This window comes from Hemiscyllium ocellatum, chromosome 9 (assembly GCF_020745735.1).
Source record: "Hemiscyllium ocellatum isolate sHemOce1 chromosome 9, sHemOce1.pat.X.cur, whole genome shotgun sequence".
NCBI lineage: Eukaryota > Metazoa > Chordata > Chondrichthyes > Orectolobiformes > Hemiscylliidae > Hemiscyllium > Hemiscyllium ocellatum.
In genome coordinates this window covers 61094827-61107305 of record NC_083409.1, presented here as the reverse complement: position 1 = coordinate 61107305, position 12479 = coordinate 61094827, and the positions used below count along the sequence as shown (strand labels likewise).

At 37.1% G+C, this 12479-nt stretch overlaps 1 protein-coding gene across 2 annotated transcripts in view; it reads right to left on the bottom strand.

The window, feature by feature from the left end:
- The window catches only part of lrrc7 (leucine rich repeat containing 7), a 341063-nt gene that overhangs the window by 22031 nt on the left and 306553 nt on the right, over positions 1-12479 (bottom strand). The window contains exon 19 of one of the 2 annotated variants that reach the window (XM_060829787.1): positions 11231-11350. The exons of the other annotated variant lie outside the window; for it this stretch is intronic. Within the exon in view, the coding sequence (XP_060685770.1) occupies positions 11231-11350 (120 nt within the window). The remainder of the gene's footprint in view (positions 1-11230; positions 11351-12479) is intronic. 2 annotated transcript variants of the gene reach the window in all.

The window sequence follows — 12479 nt, the reverse complement described above, 5'->3', positions numbered from 1 at the left end:
TGTGTATGGAATGAGCTGCCAGGGAAAGTGGTGGAGGTTGGTACAGTTAGATTTCAAAGGCACCTAGATGCATACATGAATTGAAGGGTTTGGAGGGATATGGACCAAATGGTGTCAAATGGGAATAGATTAATTTAGGATATCTGGTCGGCATGGACAGGATGGACAAAGGGTCTATTTCCACGCTGAACAGTCCTAAGAATCATTTACTCCACTGTCAAAACTAAAGGAGCAATGATGACCATATATTGGAACTTACTAGGTGAGAAAGAGATTATATATTATATGAAAGGACTACACTTACTATATTCTAAGAAAGTGGCTGCGGTGTTGCTCATGGGTAGGCTGGTGTAAAGGAGGGAGAGGAGGGAGTAAAGCTATCAGACAGGGAATAAAGAACATGTAGGCTGGATAGCAATTAGGGTGAGGAATAAAACAAGCTGTCAGATGAAATGGGAAGTAAAGCAAGAACAAATGTCTGAGAAGAAACAGGGATGGAGTATGTCAGTTACTGTTACTTAGCAACAAAAGTAGTGATGCTCAGGAACTGAGATAGCTGAAGACATTCTGGGGAAAGCAGCAGATGCACTCCTAGGACAGAGACTGCAAAGACAATCAAGAATTTATGATAGAAGGGGAAGATTTCCTAAGGCTAGAAGTGATATCAATGGCTTTTTTTGTGATTGAAGATGGATGTGTCATCATTGCTGGTGTCAAAGATGAAAGCATTGTATACAGATTGTTATATTGTTTTCAGTCTAAAACATTCAGAAATAGTGGCATCCATAAATTTTATTTTTGTCAGCTCCAGCAAGGGATAGATTCTCCCAAAAATAGTAACGGCATGATTTCATTTTGAAATCTGTAAAGCTTTCAGTGACAGTGTTGGAACAATAAATGGGCAAAAATCTACCGAACTATGGCCAGGTATGATGGCCAGGATTTATAGGTTGGAAATTGTTCCTGATTTAAACATGGCATATCGAGTGTATCTCCAAACGGAGAGGTTGATCTCTTAAGTTACACAAAAATGCTGCAGCACCCTAAGCTCAGAACTAACCCAATATATCTGTAAAATTTCTCTTCAGAGGCATTAGAACTTGGATTTTTCTTGCACGAATCTCGGTCACACTCAAGAGCAGAATAACCTTTGGGTCCAAACCTGTCTTAGAGAAGTTATGTATGCAACCTGTCAATGTGTGTATCAATATCTCAATGTTTAATTAGCACCATGTGTGGAAATTTGGTCAGTGCGTCCCCATCCCAGGCCTTGCAGCACTTGCACAGATAATATTATTTGGAGTATACAAAATTGTAGGACAACAATGCGTTTCTGTAAGGTAAGAGTGCAGACCACATCCAGGCTATCAGAGTGTGCACGTGCAATCAATTTTTATTTTCTTTTTATTATATCATATTTAATAGCAGTGGAAGAACTATAAAGGAATAGGTTCAATAAAAAACTATGGAAAAAAATGAATCAATGGATAACAATGAATTGGGTAAGGCATTGGCTTTTCCTCATTGATAAACTTTTTTGCACTTCATGACTTTATTACAATACTGTTTGATTGAAGAACAACAGTGAGAATGCTAGCCAGTAGAATCTTGTAAAATCCCAATATCAGGCTTTCTTGCTAATTAATAAAAATTAACTTAAATACTGCGACTCATTTCTTTAATTTCACTGTTACAGTGAATTTTATACTGAATATTATATTTAATTGTGTTTTTGCTAAAAAATAACACGCTATAAACAATTATGGTTTGAAACCAAGTGATAAAAAGGTAAACATCAAAGGAAATCTAGAAGAGCATGCCAACAAATAGCTCAATGTGTGAGAATTGAGAGATAAACACCTTAGGAGAATTCCAAGGCATCAGATAGAGGATATTGTGAAATAAATCTGCTCTGTGAATAAGCTTTCTATGTACAAAGATCAGCACATTTTCCATGCTTTCACCTGGCACTACATTGAAATGTTTATGAGTTAATAGGTGGTGGAGTATGGAAAGCCAGGGACCTTGAGAGTTTGACTTGGCTTCAATAGAATTACATCCTTCTTAATTGTGTAATTCAAATAATAGTGCAGTAATGATCGGGTTAAATCAGTCTCCATAGGTTTGTAAAGTATAAGAGGAGATTTATCAGCCACAGAAGTGGTAGGAATTGTATGTTTTGCACTGACAAATATTGTGCATTTGTTAAGTCTTACTAATATGTAATAATATATCACCACAGCCACCTTTGAGTGAATCATTTCACATCTTGAGATTAAAGAGTTAAAGTGTTAAGTACATAATACCTTGAATCCCAACACCTTCTAATTCTTTGGAATAACTTTTTTTTGATATCATCATCACTGACACAAAACAGACAAACATACAAATGTTGATGACATAGCAGAGCTAACTTCATAACGTAGCCATTATCAACTCTGACTGAAACATTCCTGGGATAGGCTTAAAGAGTTTGATAAATCTGAAGCTTCACCACACTGAAAATAGTAAAGTTTCAATTATGCTTCATATATTTTGAGAAATGTGGAATCAGTTTGAGGAATAAAGTGGAAACGTACAAATGATTTTTCACTGACTGCTTTTTCCAAGTTTCCCAGTTAAATCTTTTAATACATAACTTAAAGCAATTCCAATGATATTTGTAATAACAGACTTAAAACACAAATCATTATTCTTCCAAGAAGAAATAATAACTTCAACTCACAATCAACATGTTATTTCCTGATTCAATTTAGAATCACTCTGCTGAAAAATGCAGTGAACAAAAAGGCATTTAGCAGAAAGACAAATTATCAGTAGGATTTTGGATGGTTAAGAAAAGTAAATCATTTGCATGTCTGAGTAATAGTTGATAAAGTTTGGGCAGAAGTAGATCATCAGAATACACAATGTGGTTCAGACAGGGGTATGAACAACAGAAAATGGCCCAGCACTATTTAAAATATTGAGAGTTAGGAGTAACATACATACAGATATAATACAAACAAAAATAGGCCCTTTAGCTCCTCAAGCCTGCTCCTCCATTCAATAAAACAATGACCGATATGATTACTCCATATTACTGCCTACTCCTGGTAACTTCCAACCCTTTGCTTATCAAGGCTGCATCTACCTCTGCTTTAAAAATAGTCAAAGATTCTGCTTCCAACTGCTTTTTGAAGAGGAGTTCCAAATACACAAAGTGAGAAAAAAATTCTCATTTTTGTCTTAATTTGGTGACTTGTTATTTTTAAACAGTGACCCCATGTTCTACATGAGGTTACATCCTTTTCACATCAATACTGTCAAGATGCCTTAGGATATTACATGTTTTAATCAAGTCGCCTCTTACTTTTTAAAATTCCAACTGATGTAGGTCTAGCCCTTCCAAATTTTCCTCATAAGTCAACCCATCAATTCCTGGTATTATTTTGAATTTAAAGATGCATTTAAATTTTTCTTTAAATGAGAAGACCGATACAATCAATAATACACAATAGTCCAGATGTGGTCATACTAACGCCCTGTAAAACTGAAGTCTAATCTCCCTTCTTTTGTATTTAATTCCCTTTGCAAAAAATGATAACATTTGATTACCTTTCCAAATTACTTGCAGTGCATATGAATCTATTGTACTTCATGGACTAGAACACACACATCCTTCCAAATTTCAGTTCTGAAATCTTTCACCATTTAGACAATACATTTTTTTTCTTATTCTGACTGCCAAAATGGACAATATCAAATTTTCTCATATTAATATGCATTTGCTAGATCTTTGCATACTCACTTAATCTATCCATGTCCTTATCCATCTGCCTCCTTATGTCTCCTTCATAATTTACTTTCCTACCTATCTTTGTGTCATCAGGAAATCTAGGAACTATACTATCAATGTGTTCATTCAAGTAGTTTCTATAAACTAAAATGTTGTGGCTTTGAGACTGATCCCTGTTGCACATCAATTATTACATTTTATCAACCAGAAAAAGGCCCATTTAACCCTACTCTCTATTTTCCTAGAGGTATCAAATCCATGACAATATGCCTCCATCTATACCATGAATTTTTATTTTCCGCAATAGCTTTTGATGCAGTATTTTATAAAATGCCTTCTGGAAATCTAAGCAGGGTACATTCATGAATTTTCCTTCACCCACAGTATACTTATGGGAGGCGATGGTCTAATGGTATTTTTAGCAGACTTTTAACCTAAGAACTCAGCTAATGTTCTTGGGACCTGGATTCAAATCCTGCCAGATCATGAAATTTGAATTCAATAAAAATATCTTGAATTAAGAATCTACTGATAACCATGAAACCATTGTTGATTGTCAGAAAATTTAACTTGGTTCACTGTCCTTCAGAGAAGGACCTGGTTTGGTCTTCATGTGACTCCAGACCCACGACAATGTGGTTGACTCTTAACTGCTCTCTAAAATGTACAAACAAGCCATTCAGTTGCATCAATCTCAACGAAGAAATGAAACTGGACAGAACTGCTGGCATTGATCTAGGAACCAGAAAAGACAATAGCAAAACAGCCCTGTTAACACTGCAAAGTCCTCCTTACTAGCATCCAGGGACTAGTGACAAAACTGGGAGTACTGCTTCATCAAGATTGTCAAGCAATAGCCTGATATGGTGATACTCGTGGAATTATACCTTACCGACTATGTCCAAGCACCACCATGACCATCTTGGGATTTGTCCAGTCCAATCAGCAGCACAGACACAATACGACCACAATGGTATAGTCAGTGGAGAGTTGCCCTGGGATCCTCAACATTGACTCCAGTTCTCAAAGTCTCATAGCATCAGGTTAAACATAGATAAGGAAATCTCCTGCTGCTTACCATGTTCCATCCTCACTCTTTTGATGAATCAGTACTCCTCCATGTTAAATAACACTTGTACGAAGCCCAAAGGGTGGCAAGGACAATAGGTGGGGGATTTCAATGTCCACCACCAAGAGTGGCACAGCACCTATACTATAGATCAAGCTGGTCAGGTCCTAAAGGACACAAATGAGGAAGAAACTAACAAGAGAGCCTTGACCTCATCCTTACCAATCTTCTGGCTGCAAATGCATCTGTCCATGACAATGTTGGTAAGAGTGACCACCACACAGTCCTTGTGGAGACAAAGTCCCACCTACACACTGAGAATACCCTCCATCGTGTTGTGTGTCACTATCATCGTGATAAATGGAACAGACTTCAATCGGATCGATCAACTCAAAATTGGGCACCCCTGAGGCCCTGTGGACCATCAACAGCAGCAGAATTGTACTCCAACACAAAATACAATCTCATGGCATGGTATATGCCACACTCTACCATTCCCATTAAACCAGGGCTAAACACTGGTCCAATGGAAAATGCAGGAGGTCATAGCAAGTGTGGCACCAGGCACACCTAAAAATGAGGTGTCAACCTGATGAAGCCAACTGAATACTATCAGCTGCAAGTGGTAAACAGAGCTAAGCGATCCCAAACCAACAGATCACATCTAAGCTCTGCAGTCCTGTCTACCATCATTAATGATGTAGTGGACAACTAAACTACTCATTTGAAGAGGAAGCTCCACAAACATTTGCATTCTCAATGACAGAGAAGCCCAATACATCATTGCAAAAGATAAGGCTGAAGTATTGCAGCAATCTTTAAGCCAGAGGTACCAGTCGATTATCCATCTTGGTCTCCTTCAGTTGTCCCAAATATCATAAATGCTAGCCTTTAGCCAATTTGATTCACTCTACATCATATCAAGAAAAGTTGGAGACACTGGCTGTGGACCTTGACCTTGAATTGTGGACAAAATTCCAGCAGTATTATGGAAGATTTGGGCTCCAGAACTTGTCACTCCCATAACCAAACTATTCTAGTTCAGTTACAAAACTAGCATCACCATAACAATGTGGAAAATTGCCCAGGGGTGTGTCTTGTATACAAAAATCAGGACAATTCCAACCCAGCTAATTAACACTCCATCAGTCTACTCTCAACCATCAATATATTGATTGAAGATGTCACCAACACTGCCACCAAGCAGCATCTGCTCAGCAACAACCTGCTCACTGGGCAGTTTGGTTCTGTCAGGATCACATAGCTCCTGACCTCATTAAAGCCCTGGTTCAAACATGGATAAAAGAGCTGAATTCTAAAGGTGAAGTGAGAGTGACTGCTTAAGATTAAAAGTTGGGATGATTGCCAATGATTACACAATATCCAGCACTATTCACAACTTCTCAAAAATTGAAGCAATCCATGTTTAATGCAGCAAGATCTGGACAATATCTAGGCTTGGGCTGTCAAGTGGCAAGAAACATTCTTGCACCACACAAATACCAGGTAATGATCACGTCCAATAAGAGACAATCAAACAATCACTCCTTGGCATTCAATGATGTTACCATCAATGAATCCTGCATTATTAATGTCCTGGCGGTTACCATTGACCAGATATTGCATGGACCTTGTCATATCCAGACAGTAGTTATAAGAACAAGACAGAGGGTAGGGATGCTTCAGCAAATAACTCACCTCTTGACTTCCCAAAACCTGTCCACCATCTACAAAGCACAAGTCAAGAGTATGATGGAGTACGCTCTACTTGCCTGGATGAATGCAGCTCCAATGGCATTCAAGATGCTTGATACTATCCAGGACAAAGCAGCCACTTAATTGGCACCACGTCCACAAACATTCACTTCTTCCACCATTGATGCTCATTTGCAGCAGTGTGTAGTAGCTACAAGATGCACTGTGGAACTTTAGCAAAGATTCTTAGACGGACTTTCCAAATCCACTGCTATTTCCATCAAGGAGGACAAGGACAGCAGGTCCATAGAAATACCACCATCTGCAAGTTCTTTATTAAGTTACTCACCATCCTGACTTGGAAATACATTGTCATTCCTTCACTGTTGCTGGGTCAAAATCCCTAACGGTATTGTGGCATTTAGACTGCAGCGGTTCATGAAGACAGCTCACCACCTTCTCAAGGGCAAGGAGGGGTGGGCAATGATTACTGCCAGGCAAAACCAGCCAGCAATGTCTATGACCAATGAGTAAATAAAACCATGTTACCTCCTTAAAGAACTCCAATAAATTGGCTAAACATGACTTCCCTTTCACCTCAATGTGTTGATCCTGCTCCATTACCTTGCATTTATCCAAATGTTTGGCTATAACATCATTAATTATAGATTCTAACATTTTTTTTTCTGAATCAAAAATTTAGCTAACTGGCCTGTAATTTCTTGTTTTCTTTCACCCTCACTTTTAATATAAAGGAGTTATATTCACTATTTTCCAAACTAATGGAGCATTCCCCAAATCTATGAAATTTGGAAAAATCAAAAGCAATGCATCAACTATCTCATTAGCTACTTCTTTTAGAACTAAGGATGAAGTTCATCAGGACCCATTGACTTGTCAAATTTCAAAACCACTTATAATTTTCTTAAATTCTGCCCTTCCTTCACTTCCTGATTTGTAGTCATTTCTGGGATGTTTTTGCCTCCTCTGTAATGAGCAATGATGCAAAAATAACTGCTCAATGCATATATTATTTCTTATTTACTATTATTAATTCTCTTGACTCACTTTCTATAGGACTTGTACTTGGTCTGTTAACTCCATTCTTTTTTAAAGACCTAGGGAAACCATGTCTATCTGTTTTTATATTTCTAGCCAGCTTTCTCTCATTCTCTAATAAAAGGTTAAGATATTTTATGATTCAACAACTAGCAAGGCTGGATAAAAAGCAGGGCTAGAGACAGAACTATAATGCATAGAAGACAGCAAGGAAAGGATATTCAGGCCTTGGAGAAAGAGAAAACTATGGACAGCATGAACATCTATACAGTCTCTATATTTCAGTCTAATATTTTGTTGTCCCCAGAGACTGGGAACAACAAAATAGTAGACGGAAATATAGAGATAACTAAGGCAGAAACAGAAAAAGCAAATACATGTGGATTCTGAGAATCATATTTTTTGAAGAGAGGTTTTAAGTCAGAGGTGCTGAGCTTGTCTATGCAGAGCCATTAGTAAACAGTTTGAAAGATCTTAGGGCTTTTTAAAAAAAGTTGGAATAATAGAAGCAGCCTGAATGGGTGTGGCCAAGCTGCCAGAGAATGAGAATGTTTAGTTTTTCAGTAGTAGTTGTTGCTGGAGTAATTAAGAAGTGGAAGGTATTTTTTTCTCTCTCAGTTACAGCTAAAAGCTGAGGGTTTTCTTTCTGCTGCTGGAGTTGCATATCATACAATCCGTTTTTCTGAATTTGCCTTTTTAAGGATGTCTTTATGTGATATTACTATATTGGAACAATTACTGTTTAGTATTAATCTATTATTCTATTACATTTTCCAATAGAGTTAAGTTATTTCAATTTCTTTTTTCTTATGTTGTATTTTATTATAGTGTATGTTTTGCTTCAAATCTGTAGTTTGATAAATTGAATTACATCCAGAATGTCATGCCTGGCACTTAACTTTAAAATAAGACAAATTTAGGCTACCTTCTTAATATATCTTGAGGGGTTTGGTCTGGTCCATAAGAATTTTTGGTTATTTATTCATGAGAATGAACTTGTCACAAAAGGAAACAATACTTAATGGTAGATGTGTGTATTTTTCTGCAATGCTTCAGGTTTTTTCCAACAAAATGACATGTGCCTACACCTACAGATAGTTATTTGATATTTTTAGTACACTCTTGGTGAACTGCTTTTTAAAGTATTCTAGCAAAAGAGCAATTTAGTACATATAGCACTGCCTCATGTCTCCCAGAAATGTTTCAAGATACCACATAGGAGCAACATTTCTTTTAGCAACTTGGCACACTTTAGGCTGTGGATTGAGCTTTAAACTAAAAGTTGGGTGGAGGATTCAAGTGAAGGGAAATTTAAAAATCTAAAAACTAAAATCTAGACATTAGAATAATATAGCAATTTGGTGAACACAAGCAAAGTTAGACAGCAAAGAACGGAGAGCTGAATAATGATAATGCATCAGCAATTAAGATCTGCAGCTAAAATATCTGAATATGTACAGTATGTGCAAAACAAAATCCAGTTAGATAGCTAGAGATGAATGGCTAAGATCTAATTACCATTACAGACATATTTAAAAGGCGACCAAGGTTGAGAACTAAATATATCACTGTGCACAACATTTCAATAAGAAATGAAAAATAGAAAGGGAGGAGGGACAGTCCTGACAGTAATGGATCACATTAGGGTAATAGTGAGGAAGGAATCTTAGCTTAGAGGCACAGGAAGGAGACTCAACTGTATGGAGACTAAGAATAACAAAGTTTCCAAAAGCACTAGTGCAAATAGTTTATCGGTATATGACAGTAATTTTGCTATTGGACAAAGCATAAGTGAGAAATAATAGGAGCTTGTAAGGAAAAAATGAAATGAAATAACTTTGAGGACTTTAATCTTTATAAAGATTGGATAAATCAAATTGCAAAGGCACCCTTAAAAATGCCCTCAGTTGCAGATTCATAGCTAACATTAGGCTAAAGGCAAAATACTTGGGATGTTGGAAGTCTAAATTAAACACAGAGCATGCTGTAAAAACTCAGCAGGTCTAGCATCTGAGGAAAAAGAAACACAGTAAACAGTTTGAGTCCAGGATGATTTCTTCAGAAAACTTATAAAACCTATATAAAAAAAGGATAAACCTTCTGAAGGTCAAGGTTAAGAGGGACTTGTGTGTACTTATACAAAGAACACATGCATACACAGTAAGCAATTATGAATGTAGCCTTTATTGCAATTGACTGGTCGACAAGAATGAAGTCCTGCTATAATTGTACAGAACCTTAGTGACACCTGGAGTATTTTGTGCACAATTTTGATCACCACATTTAAGCAAGGACATACCTGCATTGGAGAGAGCATAGAGAAGGTAGACTGGATTGGTTCCTGGAATTAGATGATCAATTACAATGAAACATATAAAGATTCTGAACCAGCTCGCAGGAAAAGATATTGAGAGGCTGATTCTGCTGGCTGGGAAATCAGAAACATTAGGGGACAAATGTAATCTAATCTAAACAAGACGTAATCTTATTTAAGACTGAGGTGAGGAAAAATATCCTAATTGAAGGGTTGTGAATATTTGGAATTCTCTACACCAGACAATTGTGAATGCTCCATCACTAAATATCCTTAGAGCCTAGATAAATAAGTTTTGTTCCCTCAGGGACCAAATAATGTATAGTACTGGCAGGAGAAGTTGGGCTGAGGCAGAAGATCAGTCAGGATCATATTGAATGGCAAATCAGGCTCAAAGGGCCATGAATTCTATCTCTGCTCATATTCTTTAATATTCTTATATTCCCTCAGTCAGAAGATTACGGATCCAAGTCCTATCACAAACCTGAAGACAATAAATCCTGATTTTAATTGTCTGTACATGAATGGTGTTTGAGGGAGTTCGAATTTATGCTGGCACTTTAGTCCAGCATCGAGGGAAAATTAAAGGATTGTCATCATTAGGACCAAATACAGAAGAACCTTGATTATCCAAAGGACATGGGCAGGGAGTATTTTGTTTGATTAATTGAATGCCAGATAACATAGTTAGCCAAACATCAGGGAGCTTGCAATCTTGTTTGGATAATCCGAAATTCGGTTAATCGAATGCCGGATAATCGAGATTCCTCTGTATTTAACCAGAGTCTATCTGCCAGCTGAGGTGGTGAGAAGTAGTGTAGATAGGTTCACTTGTAACATTCAGGATGATTATTTAGATAGAAATGGTTTGCAGGGATATGGGGAACAGGCAGAAGATTAACACCAAGTAATGGGTCTGGACTACTGTCTGTCTGCTGGCCTGCTCTCGCTTTCCACCAGAAATGGCCAAGCAGTTGCTCAGCAGCATTCAAATAAAGCCTGGCCATAAAAATCTGCCAGATGTCCAGGGAAGATTACTGCCCTCTCTCACAAGAAGTTAAAAATTGCTTCACATACAAGGTGTTCACTAAATAGATTCAAAGCAGATCAGAGCAACAATTTGTTTTTAAAAATACACTGACAACATGTATATCAAAAGCTTACATTCGCCATTTGGCAAGTCTAAACCATAATGGGAAAGTGAAACAGAATACATTGCTGAGAATGCAAAGGAACTTAATGAAACAAGTATGACATCAGAAAACATAAATGTGTGGCATTAGGCAGCAAAAAAATAAATCCAATATAGTCTAACCTTTTTAACAATGCTCTCTGGTGGTACATCCCTCCTTCCCAGTGCATATGTGCTCCATTGACTGGTGGGAGATATATCCTCCAGTTCACTGTCATGCACATTGCTCTGTTGTGATGGAGTCTGAAGATAGAATATCAACACATTAATGATTGGTGCGAGATACCTGCATAATTCAACAATAACTAACATTAATAGTTGTGAATTTTCCCAATATGTAAAAGCATTGATGTGGAATTCAGCACTTTGAATCAGAGAGGCCTAAGGTTTAACTCCCGACTTCTTTATTTGACCATCACCCTGAGATGCAGTGTATTTGTAACTAGTTTCAGACGATGGGGATAAATTAAATGAAAAAAACAACAACCAGAGAAGCAATTTCTTGCTCCAAGTCACTTCTCTTAAGAAAGGGGATGTAGAATGCATATGACAGAGATCTGTCTAATACCCTGTTTGTATTCGCTATCTAGGCTAACACATGGATAGAGTGAATACAAAATAAAAGCATTTTTAAACATTATAACAGAAAATATCCTGCAGTCTGTTAGTAATAGAATCCAATAAGCTTGCAAGCATCCTTATAACAATTCTGTAATATTAAACCTGGTGCATAGACAGATAATAGCAGATTGTAATCTGGCTGTATAAGCCTTACTAATGCTGAAATAAAAAATGCAAGGTAAAAAAGCTGAAAGGTTAGCAAAGTACAACTATATTTTGTTAATGTTTCTAAATTAAAATGTTATAATTACATTTTAAAAGCAAAGGAGTGTGATTGAAACAGACAGAGATACTGCATGCTGCATGCTGAGTCTAAACCATCTCACAGCATGCACTATCACTTTTTTCTAACACCTATCTAATCTATTTATATGCTGAATTTGCAACAGCACCAATTACACAGTATCAGCAAGTGAGAAGAAATATATATTGTACTAAAGCTCTCCTTTTTATTCAGATAAAATCAGGTAGGACACATTATTTGCCAATTCTAATTTTCTAGCGCAAATCAAAGAGTGGTGTTGCTTGGTTGCCACTGGAGTTGCTAGATTGGAGAAAAGCCCAGTAAAAGGATACCTCAGGTATTCCCTTGGGACGACCAAGGAACACTTCTGCACCTTCGAGCCCACATGCAAACTTAAAATAAATCTTAAAAACTTATTTTACTGTGCCTTTTCTGAGCCATTATGCAGATCTGGCAATTTTAGTTGCAAAGGGAAGCTACTATTTCTCCCCAACTCAGACCTCAGGT